At 36.4% G+C, this 24,002-nt stretch overlaps 1 protein-coding gene across 2 annotated transcripts in view; it reads right to left on the minus strand.

The window, feature by feature from the left end:
- The window catches only part of Pik3c2g (phosphatidylinositol-4-phosphate 3-kinase catalytic subunit type 2 gamma), a 271,944-nt gene that overhangs the window by 171,554 nt on the left and 76,388 nt on the right, over positions 1 to 24,002 (minus strand). Inside the window, exon 2 of one of the 2 annotated variants that reach the window (XM_074075978.1) lies at positions 11,013 to 11,132. The exons of the other annotated variant lie outside the window; for it this stretch is intronic. Within the exon in view, the coding sequence (XP_073932079.1) occupies positions 11,013 to 11,035 (23 nt within the window). The 5' untranslated portion in view covers positions 11,036 to 11,132. The remainder of the gene's footprint in view (positions 1 to 11,012; positions 11,133 to 24,002) is intronic. 2 annotated transcript variants of the gene reach the window in all.

Consider the following 24,002-nt stretch of genomic DNA (forward strand, 5'->3'; position numbering starts at 1 on the left):
CTTTTCCAGAGTCAATAATTAAGGCTTTGTGATGAGAACAGAAAAAGGTACTCAGGTGACAGTGATCTAGAAAACCTAACAAGAGCAGAGGAGAGAGTATCACCAGTAAAAGAAGATTTGCTAAGAGATTTGTGACAGATTACTGAAGCTCTGAAATACCGAGCTAAAAGGTGAATTGATTCTGTAACTAACACCAGGGAATGAAGTATGTGCATTAAAGATTTTTAAGTAGAGAAGAGATATTAAATTCATACAGGTAGAGATTTATCTAATCCCATGCACTCATTTTGTGTTTGAAGAGACTAAGGTCCACCAAGAGTAATTGTCTTGTCTGAGGTCAGACAACTGTCCTCTGGAGCTCTCTCTTGTTTTCCAATGCATTTTTATGTTATACCAGAAAGCCTTTCAAAACGAGGACAAGTTTTTATTTCTTTTCAAATAATTGCATGGCTGTGCCTGGCTATGGTACATTAGAGGCCAGAGAAACAGTTAGACTTTGTCTGTCACAATGCCTAAGGCCTCATGAGGATCTAACTTTGTGTTTCTTAACTTATTAGTACCTAGATTTTGTTTTGTTACTTAAGACAACCTTGCTTTAAATCTGTCTTTGAAAGTTTGATATAAAGTAATTTTGATAATTAAAAATTTAAATTACAATGTTGAGTTCTGATTTTTGAAAGTATACCTACTCCTATTGATATGTCTATCTCTTCTGACTACTATTGATATTGAATATCACTAAGATAAACATGCATGGTAACAGCAAGGAAGGAAGGAACAGCTGGAGAGACTATTTAAGGAAAGAACCCTGGGGCATAAAGAACTTAATGCTGTAAACGTAAAGCTGAGAGAAGAGGTGGTAAGAATGTGTCTGAGGCTTCAAAGAGTGTTCATTCAAAGAATGTCAACCACTTAGAGGCACTTGAGAAAAGCTACATGAATAAAATTGATCCAAAGCATAGAAGTATATAACCTATAGTTTCTTAGAGTTCACCATGGCTTCCATAACTGGAAGAAAGCCATTGGCCCTTTGCAAATTTACTTGACTATTGAGTTCTAACTGCATGGGACTACAATTCCATGGAAGGCACTCCTGGGATATTTGCCTTTAATTTATTAGAAAGTGTCTGCCTGAAGGCTTTCTGACCATGTATCAAAGACCCTGGCATCTGTCTTTCTTCTTACATTGACCTCTTGTCCTGGTTTGAATGCTTTTTCTACCATCCAGCAACTTTGACACATACATCATCTGGCTTTTGCTAACTCAACCTGAATGCTGATCTGGATCTATGTCTGTTATGATATTTACTACTCCTGTGCCAGTCACCTAGCTTCACTCATAAAAATCTACAAATTTTTTCTACCCTGTTATGCCTTAAATTGGTTGTCCATTTCCAACTATGATCAGAAACAAGAAGATGGATGGAGTAAAAGATGAGAAGAACTAGGAAAATATCATAAAGAAAGGAAAAATGTTGGACCATAGCTATAAAGTCAAATTTCTGTATGACTCAAAAACTTAGAACAAAATTGACAATGCCAGATCTTACAAAGCCATAAAACATCAAGAAAAAGATATTAGATGGATTCTCTTTGTCTTTACATACTTAAAATTTTCTAGGCACGCAGGGAATATAGCTAAGAAGTAAGATGATATCCGATGTCTGATATTACAAGAACCTGTTTGTCTAATAAGCTTTTTTTTTAGAAAAGTGCCTCCACTGGTGAATTAAGCATATATTAATCATTTATAGAGAAGAATAGAAGGAAATATCAAAAAATATAAGAAGCCAAATATGGAGGGGAAGAGGGGCGGTAAAAGGGAGTGAGATAGAGAATAATTTGAATTGCGGAGGAAATTTGGATAAACGGGTTGCTAGAAGATATTTCAAGGGCTACCATGAGCATCCACAGGATAAAATTATAGCAATGTATTTAATAGCTAATTTAAATAAATCTCAAGTACAACCTGAAATGTGATTAAAAGTATAATTTGAGCATATTCAGCATGTCTTTGAAAAGGTCACGGTTATAAAAAAAAGCAATTTACTGACATTAATTACGGAGTTTATGAAAGAATTTCCAAGAAAACATTTTCCCCTTAATGGGGATTCACTCCTTTACTTCCCATAAGAAATTACCATTTCCATTTTATTCAGAATGAAAAGCTTTTTTGCACTGATCTCGGATTGGCCACGGACACCTTTGCACATAAGGACTTCCTTATCAGAAATGCAAGTGTTTAAGGTTTAAGGCTAAACAGAGAGAGGACTTGCTCGTCTCTATAATGAAGCATTGACTCTGACATGGAAACAAAGTTTGAAAATATTGTGCAAAAGCTTTATCTTATTAGTTCATTAAAACAACACGATATATGTCCAACAGTTTCTAGAGACCCTTTTGTTGAAATGACTGTTTACAAGGATCATGATATTATAATTTCAGAGAAATAAAATGGCTTTTCCTCTCTTTAAGAGGCATTTATTCATTGATTTATCTTTTGCATTATTCACCTTTAACCAACAAAATTAAGCTGCTTAATTTCACATCAATAGATTGACTCGTTTTCTTGTTGTTAAGTACTTGTCTTTTCCTGCAGTCTTTTTCTTTCATGTGGGTCATATTCAAATATTTTAAAAGTCATGCACAGCAGTACTACATTTGTTACTTTTCTGGAATTCAGTCCTTGAGAATGATTTTAATTATAAAGGGTTAGGATGTTTTTAACCACATGTATTATTGCGCAAGGATCAGGAAATACAACAATTAGTCACCATGTATTATTTAGAGTCGGTAAAAGCAGATGTCACAATGACTACTAATTCCCTGTAGTTTCACAAATCATGACCTTAACCTGAACTTCAGGAAACAGTGTCTGTAAGATCAATAGGATAATCAAACACAAGGATAAGTAAGAACTTCCTTTTAGCATGTGAAGAATATGTCCATAAATTCAAAGATGAGGCATCTCTGAAAGCCAAAAGGATGACTAGTTAGCAATTGTGTGGCAGGGAGTAGAAACTAGGCAGAAACAGTGAGGAGAAAAGAAAGGGGCAGTGATCCTGTAAAGTGAGGAGAAAGTTTCTGCAGGTCCTCAGGAAGAAACTTATTTGTCAAAAGTAAAAGATCTGTTGAGATCCTTATCAGGAAAATCTCATTTTATGCTCATTTTTGTTTTATGTCCACTTTGCTTTATAGACAAAAACTTTCTGAAAAATTATCTACAAATGAAAATTTATAAGACATGGATAAAATTTGGAATTGAGAGATATTACTTCATTGCTCCCTTTCTTCTTGGTTTTGAAAGCATTTTGTTTTGTGTTTCTTTCCAGAATAATACAGCTATACCTGAATGATTATGAGAGTGGGAGGAGTAGAGTTGATTCATGGAAACAGTGGTTATATATTTAAATCTGTGTGATGCCTTTGAGCAATCTGTCATAACTTGTTTGAACTGGTGAGTTTATAATCAATGAGTAAAAATTCAGTTAATAGTATCAACTCATTTGTACATGGCTCCCAGTCATTGAGTATTCCAAAAATCATACACTGTGGATGACAATGATGACAATGAGATCATTCAGTATTTGCTCTTCTAAAACACAGGAAGCTCCCAAAGTGAGCTCAAAAAAACAACAAAGGGTGAAAATTAGGAGTTTAATTGATTGTTTTTTTGTATTTAAGAAAAGTGCTCTTGCATTCTCACATCAGTTCTATTAAATTAGGAACATAGAGAGTGGGGAAAAAAGAGGTTATTAATTCTGATTGTGTCAGATGTGAGTTCATTGCTCTGTGTGATTGAATTAGAGGTCAGCGGCAGATGAAGGTTAGGGAAGGTTAATGGTGATTATCCAACACTAGAGTCATGTGACCAAAGCTTTCTCCTTTCTATGCTGAGGTAAATTGTTTGGTATTGATGTTTCCCATGTGTTATTTCTTGAAACTTTCAGTCATCTCTAAATAAGTTCATCCATCTATTCAGTCATGCCATCCAACAAATTAAGCTTCTTAAAGGCACTAACTTCCAAAATATTCTTCAATATAAACTTATTATTTTACTGATTAAATTCATAACTGTTCCAGACTCAGACTTATGTAAAGCACTTTATGTGAATAAAATAAACTTTATATTATGCATATTATGATATGATGTAAGATATTCCCCCCCCTTTTTTTAAGGGTTCTGCAAATAGCGAAGTTTGAAAACCAATACTGTGATACAAGCATTGTAGATGATCTGGGTTAAAAGCAGAAATTTGAATCTTACAAAGTGGAATGTGGAATGTGTTAGGACATTATTCCAATTTTTTACTGACATTTCTGTATTCAACAAAGAGCTCATTACTCTTGCTATTTCTTCCTATTCTGTTTACAGAATTTTGGATGTTTTTATGAAGCATCTATATCAGCAAATTATGCTGTTTCTACCTTTAATATGAAATCTGAATCTGACTGTTTTATACCACTTCCATTACTGTCACCTTACTCCAAATTTGAATTATGTGAACTATTCTGAGGATGTTCATCCTTGCATCCCACTGCTTCCTAACTCTGCACACACAGATACAAACACACACATACACAGACACATACAAAACCTATCCTCCATAGAGTCAGTATGAAAATTTGAAGTTACAAATTATTTATATATCACTGTTCAAAATCCATCAGTGGCTCTCTATCTCATTTATAATGAAACTCAAAACTTATCATGCCTTGTGATGATCTGACTCCCATTTACCTCTGTGGTCTCCTTTCCAACACCCCTCTCAGGCTCACTTTATTATTTGCCCTCTACTATACCATGTACAGTTCTGAAGGGTCTTCCTCCAGAAATGCAAATGGATTCCTCCATCACGTCACTCAATGATTACAGAAATGTCATGTACTACCTCTACCAACAGCACCCTGAAACTGTTTTATTTGTCCTAACAACACTTGTTGTAATTCAGTATTATCTTTTTATTTGTATATTATTTTCCTTTGAGAATATAAACTCCCAACAGCACAGATTATTTTGTCCAGCGATGCAGCTCAGCAACTAGGCAGCACTCAATAAAGATTATAAGAATGAAGAGATAACTCAGTGATCTGCATACCCTTTCTTCTATCTCATTCATGTGAACAAACATCAAAGTAAGCTGAAGCAACAGTGCTCAGTATGTCACATTACTTAAACAAATGAGACATACATTTTTTAACACAAGGAAAAAGCAATTAGCAATTAAACGTTTAAAATGCTTTATCCATCTAAGATCATTTTATTCTAATTCTACCATAAGTAACTTTTTAATAGTAAAATTCTAAAAGATAGTCAACAAGACCCATGCAGCAATAATCCTCATCACACTTCATCATCCCTTTTAAAAAGGTGAGCCTTTATCTTTCCTGATATATTACATCAAAGAAGAACATGATAGGAGCTTAAGGAATCACTCTGCTCAAATCCCAGGTTTTGCCACTTATTAGCTGAAGAACTTCGGCCAGGTTATTTAACTTCTCTAAATTTCCTTTTCCTTATTTAGAGAGTGAGGCTGTTAGTCGAGTGTATTCCTCAATAGCACATATTGCTACAGTGTGAAATTAGTCTGCATGACATTAGCATATGGCGAAATATGTTAGTGTAATGCAGAAGCCATGTTGGTTCCTATTTGATTTTTTGCTAGCATGTTAATGTTTTGACACTAAGAAACAGCAAATGAATGCCAAGTATAGCAAAAAAATTGGCTATAACAAACCATAGAGGAGTAGCAGTAATTTCCACTCATATCCAACTTCTTGGCTCAAAGTGGCCATGAGCTCTTTTATGAAAAATTCCCCCTCTTGTGTTTCTGAGTTAACGTTTCATATATACTTGATTACATTTATCCACTAGGAAGTTAGCATCTTTCAAAAATTCCTGCCCCAAAACCTTTTTCTTTTTTTTTTTCATTGCACAGAATGTACTGCATTTAAATATTCCACAGATGGTGGTGCAAGTTCATTGTGAAACTTGGTAGAGTGAAGACGACCCAGTAAATACTCAACAGGGAGTGTCTGTCCCACACTCCTAAGCTAGGACAGTGCTGAGATACAGTTATCATGTATATGACACCTATATGTATGGATATATACTTTTTATTGAAAGACATATTTTAAACACTATTAAACACTGGAGATGGTACAGATAAGGAATCAGAATGTGCACATTGCTTCTTAGAGGTGTTCTGAAGTAGGTTTTTAAATTGATCATTTATTCTTTAGACTCTATTAGCACAGCAGTTTAAAAATATGACCAAGTTTCTTATAGAAGAAAACCTGAATTGCCAGATCACAACTTAAGATAACTTATGTGTAACTATATCCAAATGCATATAAGCCAGCAGGTAAGATTTTTCAGAAGCTAAAAACTAAGAAAAAGGTAGAAAGTTGGAGATGTAAACAGAGCTCTATAGTCAGATTCTGCATGGCTTTTGCTGACCTCAGGTAACCTGGAGTTGTGTTTTTTCCAAGGAGCATAAAAAACAAAGATTATACTCCAAGATTGGTAAGAGAGCTACTCAAAAGTGTTGGAACACCAAAGCCTTTTGAGTGAACTAAAATCTCCCAGACATTTTCTAGAGCACAGGTTGGAAAATGAACTCTGAATCCTTGGTGCTGGGTGGAGAATTATTTCAGCTCCCACTAGGGTTTATATCCTTACACATAGCACTCTAGTGATCAAAATCCTCAAGGAAAACCTAGACAACATGGTTCTGCATTGATAGGGCTTCCAGCTGTCTAGCAGAAGCAAATGTAAATTCTCTGAATAAACTTGCCTGCTAGTTGGGTAGCCTCATCCCAACTGATAAGAATTCCCATAGGTAAGTTTCCAGAAAATATAAGCTCTTAATCAAGCACCAAAACATAGACAAGGAAACCATATGCCATGATTCAGAGGTAGCAGCAAGAAAAGACAGAAAAATCCAGCAGGTGGAGTTACTAGGTGTACTATAGGAAAGAGTGATGTCCGGTATGTTTCAATAAATTTTTAAAGAAGTACAAGAAAGATCAAAAAAGATGAACAGGAGCAAGACACTGTAATGGGATAAATGATAGAAGTAATGTTCAATAATAAGATGTGTGATTAAAATAAATTAAAAATTCAATGCACACATACATGCCCACTACAGGGTATTAGAAATAACTGAAGGGAGAACTAATGAATAAGAATAAAGATTTAAAAATATTCTGTACCCGGGTATGAAAATGGAATAATGAGACCTGCTGAAACTATTTCAGGAGTAAGGTGGGGGGTTGGGGGTTAAAAGAGAATGACCGAGGGGGTGAGTTCAACTATGATACATTGTAAGAAATTTTGTAAATGTCACAATGTACCCCCATGACAACAATAACAAAAATAAAGTATAAAAAACGTACCTACAATCTACTAAGCAAAGATAAGATGGAAAATGTGAGAGTAATTTAAGAAGCAGATAAAATAGAGAGGTTCTAATGTGTGTCTTGAATTTCAGGAGGAAAGCAAAGACATAATGAGTACATAATATTTGAAAGGATAAAAATGTTAAATTTCCAAAACTGATGAAAATATTAACCTTCAAAGTAAAAAGACTATATTCCAAAAACAAATGGGCATCCAAACACATCTAAAGACAAACAAAGTCTTTAAAAAGAAAAAAAAAGGCACTTTCAAAGGAACAAGTAGAATTATGAAAGATTTCTCAGCTGCAACAGTTGAAGTTAGATGAGAGCGGAATATCTTCAAATTGCAGAACAAAGACAACTGTCAGCCTACAACTGTATATTCAGCAAATATATCTCTTTAAAAGGAGGTGAGCTGAAGTTTACTTTAGAAAATAAAAACAGCCAGAGTTTGCAACACCTCCACAAAGAATCTGCTTCAAGTAAAAGGAAAATGATTCTAGGTGAAAAATCTAAGATGCAAGAAGAATGAAGAACAAAGAAAGAAAGCTTGCACAAATATTCGCTAAATAATCACAATACATTGTAAAACTAAAATAGGAAGCAAAATGGAACCATAACATTCCTAATAGCAATAGCACACAAATTAAGAAGCAGTTTTTTGGTGTGTGCTGTGTCCTTGTGAGAGAGACCCATAAAGAGCACAGTAAAGTCACAAAGGGGGAATTTTTCACAGAATGGACTTACCATAGGGCAGGGCTTTGGTTGGTTTTAAAACTGGGGTATCCAAGAGCTATAACAATGATTTGAATGAATAAATAGACAAACAAGTTCCTTATTTTTGAATCTTAGATTCTAATAAGTTAAGAATAATGTCATAATTTCTAATACAGCCATTACTAGATTAGAGTTTATAAATATTAAACACGTAAAGGGGAACAATGGAATACAAAATCATTCATGAGGCAGTCAGAAAGGAGAGAAAAAGAAACAGAAAATGAAGGGAGTAAATAAAGACAAAATATGATGAGAGAAACAAATCTAAATTTGTCAACACTTATAATAAATATTCAAGGCTTCCACAGGCAGAGAGATAATTTATGAAGCATTCATATAGTAGAGTACTGTGTAGTATTGAAACTGAATTAATAGAACTTATAAACAAAAATATGCAGGAACTTTAGGATGATAATATTGTACATGGAAAAAGACAGAAGGCACACACAATTCCTTTTAAACAGGGCCAAGAATGGAAAACTCAATAGCGCATTTTTATGAGTATAAACATAAGTGTTAAAAATCATAGAAAAAGCAGATGAATCTTAACTAATTTAAGTCATTTCTTCTGATAAGAAGGACTAAATACATATGATAGGGATAGGTTAGATAGGGAACGGCATATTTTGATATTTTGATAGATCTTACACAGTGGTGTGGTGGTGCTGTGGGTGTTTGTTACATTGTCATTTATACTTTCGACCTATAGTGATGGTTTTGTTGGGTCTGGGGGATAAGAAGACAAAATGAGCTAGTACCCCTATCCCCCATGAGAGCTCTGTGGGCCCCTTGTCCTGTAAAGGGTCAGGCAGCTTCACAAGTCATGGCCCCCTGGGGATGCCTCAAAATGCCACAAGGCTGATAAGCAGGAGGCTTTCACAGAACTGTGTATATGTTCCTGCAGAGATATGTTAAGAGAACACTCCACTCCTGACTCCTGACTCCCCTCCTCAACACAGTGTATTTCTACAAAGATATGTCAAAAGGCCACTCCACTCCTGATTCCTAACTTTCCTCCCCAACAAAAAGGACCAAATAAAAAATCCCCCTTTGTAAACGACAGAGAGCTCCCAATTTTCTGGGCTCCCCATCCGTCTCTAAGGGCAGCTTTTCCTTCCTCTGTAATAAGTCCTACTTGTGTGCTAACCTTGCCGTCCCATGAGTAAATTCACTGCCTCACAAGTTAATTCTTTGGCTAGTGAAGGCAAGGACCCTCGACACTGGCCCATAACAGTTTTGATATTTGTAATTTCCCCCCTCCCCTATTATTCATATGTGGATCCCTATTCTCCAGTGAAATGGTTTTAAGAGGCGGGGACTAGAGGTGGTGAGGTCCTAAGGACTCCTACCTCATGAATGGGATTAGTACCTTTGTAAAAGAGGCTCGAGGGAGCCTGTTTGCCCCCATGCCACGTGAAGGAGCAAAAAAGTGCCATCTACAAGGCCTTATCAAAGGTGCTTAGAAACTGCTTTTGCTAAAAGCATTGACGCCTCACTTATGTCTCTAAATATCCAAAGAGTAATTAAAAGCAGGAGAAAAGCCTGGCAACACTGCATACATTTTGTATCTGTTTTTGCTTTGAGTTGTTCTTTCTGCAGCCACCTTGGAATCCAGGAAAGTCAGGATTGATGGATAATATCTTTACACAGAGAACTGAAACTAACCATCAAAAGCCTTGCAGGACAGGACACAGCCAAATGAGGACAGTCACCCATCATGATGAGGCTGCACCTTGGAATAGGAGTAATCAATCATTGCATGGGAACCAGATTGCATCCCTCAAGTAATGAGAGATAACTTCTGCAGAACCCCTTGGTGAACCAAAACTGAGATAGTGATCAGTCCGGACACCCTTCATCAGGGAATGTTTAGTTATGCATATTGCTCACCCTCTTCCCAAATTCTTTCTCTAAAGCTCATCCTGTACTCTGAAGAGGGGCTGAAGTGCTTACTTTGCCTCTTCTCATTGTGTGCCTGTACATGTAATAAACCTCCTTTCTCTTCCCTTCACCACCGCTCATCTCTTTATTTGTATATTGGGGTGACTGGCTGGATCTGACATGTGGAACTCCTGGAGATGGGTCTCTGGCCTGGAGATGAACCCCTGACCTAGAACTCTGCTTATAGACTTCACCAGATAGCAAATCTTCTAGGGGCTTGATCTTGGGCTTCCCAACCTCCAGACTCTGAGCAATAAATTTCTGTTGTTTATATATTATCCACTTTTGTATTATGTTTTAGTAGCATAATAAGGCTAAGACTTTATTATGATATAATAAGAACAATTAAAAATCAAATCTGTGCAAAATATTTCTGGGTCCTCTAAGCAGCACTGATATACTTAAAGTTTCTGAGGACATTTCTTACATTTTTTCCATAATACTATGGACAGATGGGTGGGGGCAGCTTTACACTTTAGATGAAGTCCATTTTCAAGTTTAACCACCTCATTCACTGTCAAACAATTCTTCACAACTCTACGACATATGATTTATTTATGCAAATAATTCTAGGGAAGATAATAACAGAATTAAATGCTTTGCAAAGTGTAGCATGTGAGCTCAAAGTTTCGACAGTTTTGATAAGATATGACATGATATGATATGATTTTACTTCTTCCCAGTGGCCAGGGAGGAAGTGAAACCAAGAAAAGGGCACAGTGGAGAGGTGGGAAGAGCAAAGAGCCTCTCTGATCTTAGAAGATTTGCCTATTATTAGCTCAGAGGCCATTAACAAACTCATGTAGGCTAGCACAAAGAAGTGTGAGTACTGGAGATCTTTAAGCCATGACAGTAAAGGTCTAGATGACAAAAAAGTTCTCTTCAATTCTTACCTTGTATGCTTATGTGAGTCCATAAAATATAAAGCCTAACATAATTGCCTTGATTTTCATCACAGAATAAAAGCTGCTAAAGTAGCTATCCTCATTAAATTCCATTCAGATTAGGAACACCTGCATTAGAAACACAAGTAACATGTAATCACTCATGCAGTCCACTGGTGATCAATTATGAGACATTCTTCCTCTCTTGTAAGCATTTAACAGGAACCCTCCACGTAGTTCATGCCAAATTTATGGGAGCAGAAGCCTGGATTGAAGCATTAAGGAAGAAAGATGACTTGTGGGGGGAGGTGAAGGTAATTTCTATTTACTCAGTTGTTTTGCTACTTTGTCAAAGGCGATGATATTGCATAATAATAACATCATACCTTATTTTCTTGCTGTTTCATATTTAATTTCCCTTAGATATGTTAAGAAAACTTGGTATGATCTACTAGAAGTATGCTTCAAAATCAAACAATGAATGTATTCTGTTTGTTATGATATCTTCTTATGTAAGAAATACCATGACAATGAATAAATTAAAGCATATCTGATAACTTTAAAAGGATGACAGAAACTGTATCAAGCAATCAATGCTGATGACGGTGACTTAATGATAATTAAATAGAGGCAAATCAAATACATTCTGATTAGTAATTACTGGATTTTCCTGTACTTTATAGAGAAACTATTTTTAAGCACAGCTGATAAAGGTTGTGGCATTCTTGTACAATGATGTTATGCAGAAAGAATGCTACAGTTTATAGATGACATTTACTTTTGAAAAGTTTGTCTCCAAACAATTGAAAAGAATGAAATGATGAATAATTCAGTTTTGCTAGTAATAGAGAATAGATGATATTGTTGGTAAGCAAGCTGGTCTTTAGAAAGCAGCCAATATTATGTGTTGAAATAAAGCCAATTTAATCAGTGAGAGGGAATTCCTGAGCCAGAAATTCTGCTCTTAAAAACAAATACGTAAACAAAAAAACTCCCAGCATTACTTGGAATGAAACCAAAGGGTCTGCTTTATAAATTTCTTCTCTTGTTAACTTAGCCCTAAATTTTTAGATTCTCTCATAGGATAAAAAAAAAAAATGTGTTTATCTCAGCTTCCCTATGGGCTCAGGTCCGGAGTTCAGGATCATCCACGCCTTTTGGTTTCTCTTCTGTCAGCCATTCACAAAAATATTCCTCCACAGAGATAGAGGAGATAACGGTAACAGAAGGAAAGGAGAAAGAACTACTCACTTGATTGCACTCTAGTTTATCCTAATACCAGTTATAACATGTATGTAATATTCTTAAGGGAGTGCTATCTTTTTTCTCTATGGTTATCTTAAATGTGTTATCTATATACTTTGTAGAGAGGTTATGTTTTATTTTGAGTGGTATCTCTGGGTAAAATTGCATACACCACTTATGAAGCTTAATATTGGAATTGTACATCTTCAGCCATTTCTAAGGATTAGCTAAAATAGTGTGTGATTAACTAAAGCTACACAAGGAAGAAATGAGGGTAACTTCTTGTGACAGGTTGAATAGAGCCTCCCCCAATCAGGTCTGCATTCCCAGAACATGTGCCTATATGCTATCTTTCATGGTAAAAAGGACTTGTAGACATGATGAAATAAGGATGTTGGGATGGGGAGATTATCCTGAATAATCTGGATAGGCCCCAGCATAATCACAAGTGTCCTTAAAAGAGAGGGGCAGAAGGTTCAGAGTGAAGAGATGTGAGGACAGAGGCAGAGGTAGGAGTGGTGGCTCAGGTGGAAGGGAACTGGCAGCCAAGGAAATTGAGAAGCTGTAGAAGATGGAAAAGGAAGTACCTTAGTCCATTCAGGTATAGCAAAATCCCATTGAATGGGAAGCCCATAAACATCATTATTATTTCTTTTAGTCCCAAAGACTGAGAAGACCAAGATCAAGTGTCATCGGATACTGTGTCTGGCTTTCTGGATAGATCGTGCCTTCCAATAGTGTCCTCACCTGGTGGGAGGGACTAAGTAGTTTTCTGGGGCCTCTTTTTCAAGGGCACTATTCCTGCTCATGAAGGGAGAGTTGTCCCAACACTACACACATGATTATTTTAGTATGCAGCCTCAGGAATTCAGACCACAGAGACAAAGAAATAAATTTCCTCCAGAGGACATCTTGATCTTAGCCCCTAAAATCAAGTTTTGAACTTCTGAACTCTAAAACTAGGTTGGTGGTAATTTTTTATAGCCGTGGTAATAACCTAATGTACTTACTATTGCCTTACTGAGAACTGGGTATGTTTGCAATACAAGTTGTATAGTAACCTTCTTAAATTGAATATACCATTAGAAAATTAAGACACTAAAGAAAAATGAACAGAAAACCACATCATTTGTTATTCAACAAACCCAACAATTACACATTGTTGTTAAACCAAGTTAGGGTACAAGTGTGGGTGAGAGTACAAGAAAAACTACTCTTATGTACTGCTAGCGGGAGGGGTAAGCCCCATACCCTAACCAAGGGTGATTTAACAATGTACATCAAAAGTAGAAACACATAATTTTTTTCTTTTAGCAATTCCACCTTAGTGGATAGTACAATAAAATAACTCAGAACTTATGGAAGTATTTAACCACAAGAAAGTTCATCTCAATGTGAATATAATATGAAAATAAGTTCAATGTCCAAAAATAGAGGTTTAGTTAACTGGATCACAATAAAGCATGACAGTACAATAAGTTAACAATATTCTAGTCAGCTATACACATAATACTGTGAACATTACTTGGGCTAAAACTACAAGATCAAAAGTGAACATACTTTTTTGGAAAAAATGTTTAAGGCATGCTGGGTTTTTTCATAAACGTTTGTGTAATGTCACATCCATAATATACCATTTTGGTTTATATATATAATATTTATATATACATAGATATATATATATAGAATATACATGTAAACTCACACTTTATAAGAATCTTTGACATCAAGGTATACTAATAGCAACACATCTAGGTAACAATTGAGTTCCAGAATCTCTTCTAAGCTTTGTACATATGTTAACTTATTTTATATTCATATAGATCTTATAGAATAAGTACTATTATTGGCCTCCATTTTATAGGACCCACCACTTACTCAATTTAGCCTACATGGTGAGAGGGAGAGCTGGGATTCTATCTGGTAGTCAGTGTTTAGGATCTGCCTAACCTGGGCCATACTGCTGCCTCTCCCAGTAGGTGCTAGCCTTGAGTTCTGTGATTAGTGGCATTTTTAGACTTTTGCTAATCTGTGTTTTCTAATTTTGACTTAACAATAAATAATAAAAGTGAAGATATATGCACCGAGTGATTTAATTATTCTAGGCAATGCCTTATATACATGATCTCAAGTCTAATTAAAACCCTTACGAGGCAATATGCTAAATATTCTGTTTTGCATATGAAGTAATTGAGTCACAGGGAAATTAAGAACCATTTTCAGTTTGATGATTATTAAGTTTCGGATTCCAATTCACCTGAATCCAGGATCACTGTTCTTAACCACTATGTCCTGATACCTTAATAAATAAATGTAACACTGTATAAGAAACCCTCCTTTCTGGCCTTTGGTTCAGAGAGCTTCACTCCAGCATTTGATGTAATATAATATCACTGATTCTTTATATATCACAGAGTTGGGAGATATTGAGTCCATTTTATTAGAATTTAATTTGGGTGTTGCTTAAGCACTAAACAGACTAGACATGAATTTCACCATAACTAATGCACCTCCATTATAAGATTCAAGTAGCAAGATTTTCGTTTAATTGTCCCTAATAGGAAAGATATTAACCACTTAATATAAAGGAGTAAAGCTGTCTACACATTACAGGAGTCAATGTTTTAGCGGAAGAATGAATCTTTCATCTTTTTTCAGGAACATTTCTTTGAGGATGTAGTGAAAGGTTTTTAGTCAAAATAATTAGCTACTTCCTAATATCGAATGGTCTATTAATTGGTTTCTCATATAGACTAGTCTCTTTCGCTTTTTTCTAATTACCTTAGAATTAGGTAAAACAACTTGTATTGGGTTAACTTACATCAAATAATTCCTCTTCTGTATGCAATTATTTAAGGAGATCTGTATTATAATATTGGGTAGTTGTCTAAGGAGTCATTACACATTAAAAATTAGCTTATGATTTCCACTTGATAACAACTTAAAAGCTAATTTTCCTCAAAGATTCATTTTCTTATATTTTAATGAAATCTAGAGCTAACAGATTAACCATAAGGATTCAGCTTGACATGTCTGAAGCCATCCTGAGTCACAACCACCATGATTCCCTAAAATAACCCTAGTGGGTTTTTTCTGCATACTTTCTCAGAAAACCTTAAATAGATATTGGAATTTTAAATGGGACCCTAGCTCCAGGAATGTGCTTGACTCTTAGTTTGAGATGAAGCAGATGCATTACCTCTTGGATGAAGTCCCTTTTCTCTTGAGAGCGCAGGTTCGGGAGGGACACACATGGAGCGGTGAGGGAGGAAGGGGACACCCGCCTAGCCAGCCAGATCAGCCGAATCAACCCTGGCGATCAATAGGGTGACAGATGTCGCAGCCAGATCGCCCTCACATCCATCCCTTTTCTCTTAGTCAATATATATATTCCCTTCCTTCTGACTCAAATTGTGGAAATCTACTTGGTCTTGCTGCCCCTCAGGGCCATACTTTTTTACCCAATAAATTATAATCTATGCACCTTTAGACACTGGGCCTGAGTTGTTCTGGGACAGTTACAAACTTAACAGCTTAGAACAATGGATTCATTAGCTTTTGGCTGAATAGGTCAGAAATCTAGGCATGGCATGGTACTCTGCTCAAGGTATTGCAAGATTGACATCAAGGTATTTACCAGACTAAAAACTCATATGGATGCTCTGAAGAGAAATTTGCCTCCAAGGTTGTTAAGACTGGGAGAATTCAGTTCCTTGTGGTTATAAGACCAAGATCCCCATTTGCTTATTGGTTATTAGCTGGGTGCATTCTCAATGACTAGAGGATATTGCCATTTCTTGTCACATGGCGCCCTGCAGCATGTGACGTGTTTCTTGCTATTCGACTCTCCTCACACTTTGTATTTGTCTCACTTCTGCCAGCTGGAGACAATGTTCTGCTTTTAAGGATCCAACTTACTAGTCAGTTTCACTCAGTATAATATCCCTTTTGCTATATAATGTAACATAACCACCTGCATGGTATTTCACCATATATTCTCAGGTTCTTCCTGGTAGGAGATCTCCCAAGGATCTGGATCATTTAAGAATCCTGCCTACTATGCCTTCTTAGCACTTATCTGTTTGAAAAATATCATCCAATAATTACATGCACATAATGAGTATTACAAGTTGCTCTGCACAGCACTAAGCATTTGATATACTAAGACTAATTATGCAACTTGTTTATGCCCCCTGGTTTGCTTCATGGTTCATCATATAGGCATGCTCTTTGGGGTGGAAAGTCATTTGTTCCAAATAATGCAATATGTCTGGAAAATTATTGCTTCCTGTTAATACTTCCTTCAATATATTAAAATTTTGAATCCACTCCTAGAGTTTAAAAGCAATTAGGAAATCTAACATTCTTAACCCTAACATGATAGCTTATGTTGGTTAAAATGAAGGTAAGAATAGGAGAGGATAATTCAGAAAATTTAAGATGCTTAATTTTTTTTTTTGTGGTACTGGGGCTTGAACTCAAAGCCTATACCTTCAGCCACTCCACCAGCACTTTCTTTGTGGTGGTTTTTTTTTTGAGACAGGATTTCATGGAACTATTTGTCCAGGCTGGCTTTGAACTGCAATCCTCCTGATCTCTGCCTCCTGAGTAGCTAAGATTTAACATTAAAAGGTAAAGAAGACTGTAAAAGAAATGGGTGATAAAGAATTTTTTTCTTAACTTTAAAAAAGCTGTCACTACATATCTACATAGTTAGATTCTGGTTAAATAATGCCAAGTGTCTGAGTAGGTTGACTTAGTGATTACCCTAATTCTATAAGTGCAGTCTACTTTATCTTTGTTCATGGTGACTTAGAAAGACCACAAATTGACAGTCAACTCTGCCATGATTATCAGTAGATTCTAGAGATGTGACTTTTCTTTAAAAAAAAAAAATCACTGTACTTGACTCTTAATTTTTAGGGATAGAAAATTTTCAGAATCATATCCAATTGAAAAGGGGAGTTTAGAAATATGTACATGCCAGAGAATTACAGCATAAAGCCCTTGGTATGTTTTTGGAACAGTTTGAACACACACACAGCTTCCAAAATCAACAGTGTGGTTCAGACAGGTAGAAACAGGCTCATACTCACACAGGACTGAGGCCAATGCTGGTGGCTATGTTATTGGTAGTCTACATGACAGTATCATTTCCTGATGGGCAAAAGCCACCAAAGAAAGATTGTTAATTATATTCTATATTGGAGGAATACACTGCATGCATGTTTAGATTTTTACTTTCCAAATTGCCATCACAAATAAAAGGCAATACAGAAAGGAGAGAAGAATACAGAATATTCCAGAATCTAAGGAAAGCATTTAACCCTTCTCCACTGACATCAATCTTCTACTCAGATTTATTGAATAATTTCCTATGCACAAAATACAAAGTACAATGCAGTTTGCTTGTCTTAATCCTAGTCATTCTTCATTGCTCCAGTTTGGTTCTGTCTATTTCCACTTCTTTACTCTAGACAGTTTTGCTATGCCAGTCTACAATAATTATACCTTTTCTATGATTTGATTTTTATTTTATTACAGTGCTTTGTGAGCAAGAACTTTTTGACTTTTTTGATGGTGTTGGTTTTGCCTTTCATCAAAGTTTTTAAAAACTGAAAATTGCTGTATAAAGCAAATGAACTATAAATTCAGATTGAAATCCAGCTCTGCCATTCACTAGCAGTATAGTCTTGAACCAATTATTTAACCTTTTAAAAACTTAATTTTTTTCTAAATTTGCATCTAGGTTTATGGAAATCTCATAGTAAACTAATTGGTAAGTAATTGCCTTTGCTGTGTTCTTCTTGATGCAAGAACTCTGTGTTAACTGTGCTGTAAGCCAACAATGGGCGCATTTAAAACATCAGTAAACATCTGTGGCTCATTTTTGGGAACTCCTGAATGGTGAAGAAAACAAGAAGAGATGGCATATGGCAAATGTCACTGACAGTTTATGAGTGGAGGCAGATGAAAAAACAAAAGGTATAATGAATGCTATAGATACTTCCTAAGATTCATAGGTTGAAATCCCAGCCCTCAGGAGATAGAGCTTTGGGAGAGAAAAAGATAATGAGGGTGAAGACTTCATGAATATGAGTCAAGTCCTTATGAAAGAGACCCAGAAAGCTCACTCTGCCTTGTGAGTATATAACAAGAACACAACTGTCTATGAACTAGGAAGTGGGTCCTCACCAGACATTGAATTTGTTAGCACTTGATCTTGGACTTTGCAGCCTTCAGAACTGAGAATAATAAATTTCTATTGTTCATAAATCACTCAGTTTATGATGTTTTTGTTACAGCAGCCTGAAGAACAAATACCATGATGATTTGGAACTTAAAATCTGTCCGAATTCTAATTCTTCCATTTCAAGAAAGAAAAATAAAAATTTAAATATTAAAAAAATTTACATATTCAGCACAATCTCTATCAAAATTCCAATACATTCTGCATAGAAATAGAAAAAGCAATTGTAAAATGCATATCAAAACACAAAAGACCTTGAATTGCCAAAGCAATTCTGAGCAAAATGTCTAATGCTGGAGGCACCACAATATCCAACTTTAAACTATACTACAGAGCCATAACAATAAAAATAGCATGGAATTGGTACAAAAACAGACAGGAAGACCAATGGATCAGAATAGAGGATCTAGAAATGCGTGGTTCATGCATCTATAGCCAACTGATCTTCGACAATGGAGTTGAAAACACACGATGGAGAGAAGACATCCTCTTCAACAAAAGCTGCTGGGTAAACTGGATATCCCCATGTAGAAGACTAAAACTAGATATCGGTCATTTACCCTGTACCAAAATCAACTCAGAGTGGATCAAAGACCTTAATATAAGGCCTGAAACTTTGAAACAACTCCATAAAGCAGTAGGAAATACACTGGAACAGATAGATATAGGGAACGACTTCCTAAACAGAACTCAAAAGACTCAGCATCTAAGAGAAAAAAATGAACAAATGGGATTGCACCAAACTAAAGAGCTTCTGAACAGCCAAGGAAACAGTCATGAGATTTGAGACAGCCCACAGAATGGGAGAAAATCTTTGCCAGCTACTCATCCAATAAGGGACTACAATCCAGAATCTATAAGAAACTCAAAAAACTCAGTCCCCAAAGGATCAAACCCCTATGAAGAAAAAGGCACATGAATTAAACAGTGAATTCTCAAAGAAAGAGGCACAAATGGCCAGTAAATACATGAAGAACTGTCCAACTTCCCTGGCTACAAAAGAGATGCAAATAGAAGCAACATTTAGATTTCATCTTACCCCAGTTAGAATGGCCATAAATAAGGATAATAACAACAACAAATGCTGGAAAGGATGTGATGAAACAGGAACCCTTATACACTGCTAGTGGGAATGCAAAGTGGTACAACCACTATGGAAAGCAATATGGAGATTCCTTAAAAAAATCTAGAGATAGAACTGCCATATGATCTAACGATACCTCTACTGGACATCCACCCAAAGGAACGTAAGGCAGAGTACAGTAGAGACACCTGTACACTGATGTTCATTGCAATACTATTCACAATAGCCAAGCTCTGGAAACAAAACAAGTGCCCTACAACTGATGAATGGATCAAGAAAATGTGATATATATACACAATGGAGTATTACTCAGCCATAGGGAATAATGATAAGTGGTTTGAAAGTAAATGGATACGATTGAAGGACATCAAGTTAAATGAAGTAAGCCAGGCTCAGAAACACAGAAGGCTCATGTTTTCTCTCATATGTGGAAGATAGATCCAATGATAAACATATACACAAAAACAAGCATGATCATATACAAACTCAGATGTAGAACATGTTTGTAACAGTGGAGCTACTCTATGGAACTCAGGGAAAGAGGGAAAGGAAAAGGAAAATGATAGAGCATCAATAATATTACATAATAAGATGTGATGGCAGGGGATATAAGGATGTGTATTGAAAGCTGTTGAAAATGGGGGGAGGGTAGGAAGTAAAGGAGTAGGGGAGAATAATGGAAAGTGTTGAATGGACCAAAGTAAAGTATACGCACAGTGGGCATACATTGAGATACCACTTTGAACATCAACTTAAATATTAATAATAAAAACCAAGACCGTAAAATAGGTACAGTGTGTGGCGGGGGTACTAGTGGGAGGGGGAGGGTGGCGGAAGGAGATTAAGGTAAGGGTATGTGGTAGATGGACTTCATATACCTATATGAAATAGAACTAAGAAATCTCTTACAATTGCTTTAAGTGGGGTGGAGCGGGAGTTGAGGGGGAGAGATGATGGAGGCACTGTATGTACAACATGAGTCTAATTGGAATTGTCACTATGAATTCTCCTCTGTATAATGAATACATCCTAATAAAAATTTATTACTAAAAGAACTCAAAAAAAGTAAATAAAATCACCCCCCCATACACACACACACAAAAGATAATCTTTTCATTGTCATGAAAGTCATTTGTAAGAGGGGAGGCACCTTCTAACATGGCTCCCAGTACTTCCTGCCTCCTGGTGTTCATGTCTTTGTGTGAGTGTGGGCTGATGTGGTAATTTTTTCTCAAACAATAGATTATGATAAAGTGCTGGGGAGTGCTTCTTTTATTATACTGTAAAGTCTCTGCCTTTGATCTTGCTGATATTCTCTCTGTATCTTTCATACTTGCTTTGAGGAAGAAGGCAACCCTGCAAGGATTTAAATGCTGTCAATAATCATTAGAATTGAATCAGCTTGGAGGCAAAGCTAGCTTCAGTTGAATCTTGAGATGACTGTGGACCCTGGGTTGATCCCTTGATAACAGTGTCTTGAGAGAGAAACCCTGAAGCAGAGCTCCAGCTGGTTCTGCCTCACTTCCTGATTCACAGCAACATGAGATCACAATAGTATGCTTCTGAAGTCAGTAAGATTTAGGGTTAATTTGTTAGGCAGCATAAGATAATGAATACACTTTACATTCAAGTCACTGTTGGTACTATATTCAAAGTTAGAATAAAAAATTCTAAAGTTTTTCTGAATTCAAAAATTTCAAATTCAAGTAAAATCACATCCCCACTACTACCCTCATCTAACACAGTGTCATTTTTCATCTGATTATTGCAGTGGTCTCCTAAGAATAGGTGACTCTTCTGTTTCTCCCTTCCCTTCTTCATGCTACTCTTAAAACACGAGGCCAATGATTCTGTTAATGAATTTTGGTCTCTTCAGATACTCAGACACCTTACAAAAACAGTAAGGCTCTGAGGGACCATTTCCACTCCCAAGGCACACTGGCTTCTCACATGCTACACACACCTTGGCACCTCTGCACTAAGCTCTCCCAGCATGGAAGCCTCTTCCCCCAACATCTTCAAATATCTTTACTAAAATTTCTTCTTCTCAGACAGCTCGCTGACCACCCCATCTAAACATGCATAGCCTCCCACTAACACAATCCTCTTCTGCATTTGGCACAGTAAAACATTTTATACATATTATTTTTCTTACTTATTGTTCACTTCTACCAGAATAAAAGCTCCACAAGGGTGTGAGTTTTTTATTTTTGACTGTTGTCTGTCCAACACATGGAACATGGTAGGTATTCATTAAATATTTGCTGAATTGAGTAAAGTAATGAATGAGTAACTATTTCTAATTTCTACTTAGTAGAAGAAATTAGAATGGCTTTGGGAAGGAGGATGTGTATCATATGAGCATGCAATAGCTTTTTTTTCATTAATTCATATGTGCATACATTGCTTGGGCCATTTCTCCCCCCCAGCCCCCCTCCCCCTCCCCCTCCCCCCACCCCCTCACTTCCAGACAGAACCTGTTCTGCCCTTATCTCTAACTTTGTTGAAGAGAAAACATGAGCAATAAGAAAGACAAAGTGGTTTTGCTAGCTGAGATAAGGATAGCTATACAGGGAGATTCCTTGCATTACTTCCATGTACAAATGTGTTACATCCCAAGTTGATTTATCTCTAACTGACCTTTTCACTAGTTCCTGATTCCCTTCTCATATTGACCAGTTACTTTACGGTTTCTGTATTAGTTCCTCTGCAGTAAGGACATCAAATACTTTCATGTTTTGGGTTTCTTACCTATCCCCATACCTCCCATATGTGCTCTCCCCTTATCATGTGACCCAAATCCAGCAACATTGCTGTATTTGCCCTAGATCTGAAGTCCACATATGAGGGAGAACATACAATTTTTGGTCTTCTGAGCCTGGCTGACCTTGCTCAGAATGATGTTCTCCAGTTCCATCCATTTACTTGCAAAAGATAAGATTTCATTCTTCTTCATGGCTGAGTAAAACTCCATTGTGTATAAACACCACATTTTCTTGATCCACTCATCAGTGGTGGGGCATCTTGGTTGTTTCCATAACTTGGCTATTGTGAATAGCACTGCAATAAACATGGGTGTGCAGGTGCCTCTGGAGTAATCGTGTTGCATTCCTTTGGGTATATCCCCAGGAGTGGGATTGCAGGATCATATGGCAGGTCTATGTTTAGATTTTTAAGACGTTTCCGAATTGTTTCCAGAGTGGTTACACTAGCTACACGATAGCTTTTGTGTGGTAATTAAAACCAAAAGGAGCTAAGATGCTAAGCACTGAGAATGCTAATTAAAATTTACATTTAAAAGCTAATTGAACTGTGTTCACTTGCACATATTATTTCAATAGTAAATTACTTTCTCTCTTTTTTAATTAAAAAAAACCAAGTTGACAGAGGGTCTCTTTTTGTTGCGTTAAAATTACTACTCAGCATGAACACCTGTAAGAGAATTCCTAAGAGCACTTCTTAGTGTTTAACACAGGCAGCAGCTTAAAGATGAGAGTGCTCCATTAACTTTTATGTTGAATCTTCAGCCTAACATCTATGGTTAGGATCCACAAGTCAGTTATTAAAAGCACAGGTCGCAGAAATTTTTTTTATCATATACTCTAAAGAAGAAAAAATGTTGACCTACTTTCAGATGTAGATGTGCATTCAGGAGTTTATGCACACAAAGTTACAGTAGTCAGAACAGTATGGCAGTAGAAGGAGAATAGACACACAAAGTAATGGAACAGAATACCGAGCCCAGACATACCGCCAACATATATGGTCAACTAATTTTCAACAAGTGCACCAAAAACATATGATGAGAGAAAGGGTGGTCCCCTCAATAAATGTTGGGAAAACTATATTATCCACATGCAAAACAATGAAACTGTACCTTTATACTGTGGAGGATTCGCAGGCAAGCAGCCACACTAGTCTGATAGGGAAAGAGTTAAGGCAACTGTATCTTGCCCTGGCTGAAAACAAGTAGAGCAACCTGCTCACTTGCAATAAAACACTGACCCATTAGGGCCCGGCTGGCATCTGTGTTACCTCCTCAATTCTTGCTTGCGCACCTAGTAAACTTTTGAACCTTCTAAACTTCTTATAAAGAGTATTTAACTGCTTCCTATTACACATTAAAGTTGAACCTGATCTCTGAATCTGTGCACTGAGTGTTTTCTCAGTCTTCCTCCTCCCCACAGGGATAACAGAAACCCACCATACTGCTGCAGACCACTGCAACATATACTATACAAAAGATCAGCTCAGCAGGGCACCAGTGTCTCACGTCTGTAATCCTAGCTACTCAGAAGGCAGAGATCAGGAGGATCTTAAAAGTACAAAGATATAAGAGATTTTTCAGGTAATGTTTTTACATAATTTTTTCAAAAGATTCACTTAGTTATGAAAACATATCCAAACAAATATCCTACTA

The sequence above is a fragment of the Castor canadensis genome, chromosome 6 (genome assembly GCF_047511655.1).
Source record: "Castor canadensis chromosome 6, mCasCan1.hap1v2, whole genome shotgun sequence".
Classification (NCBI taxonomy): Eukaryota; Metazoa; Chordata; class Mammalia; order Rodentia; family Castoridae; genus Castor; species Castor canadensis.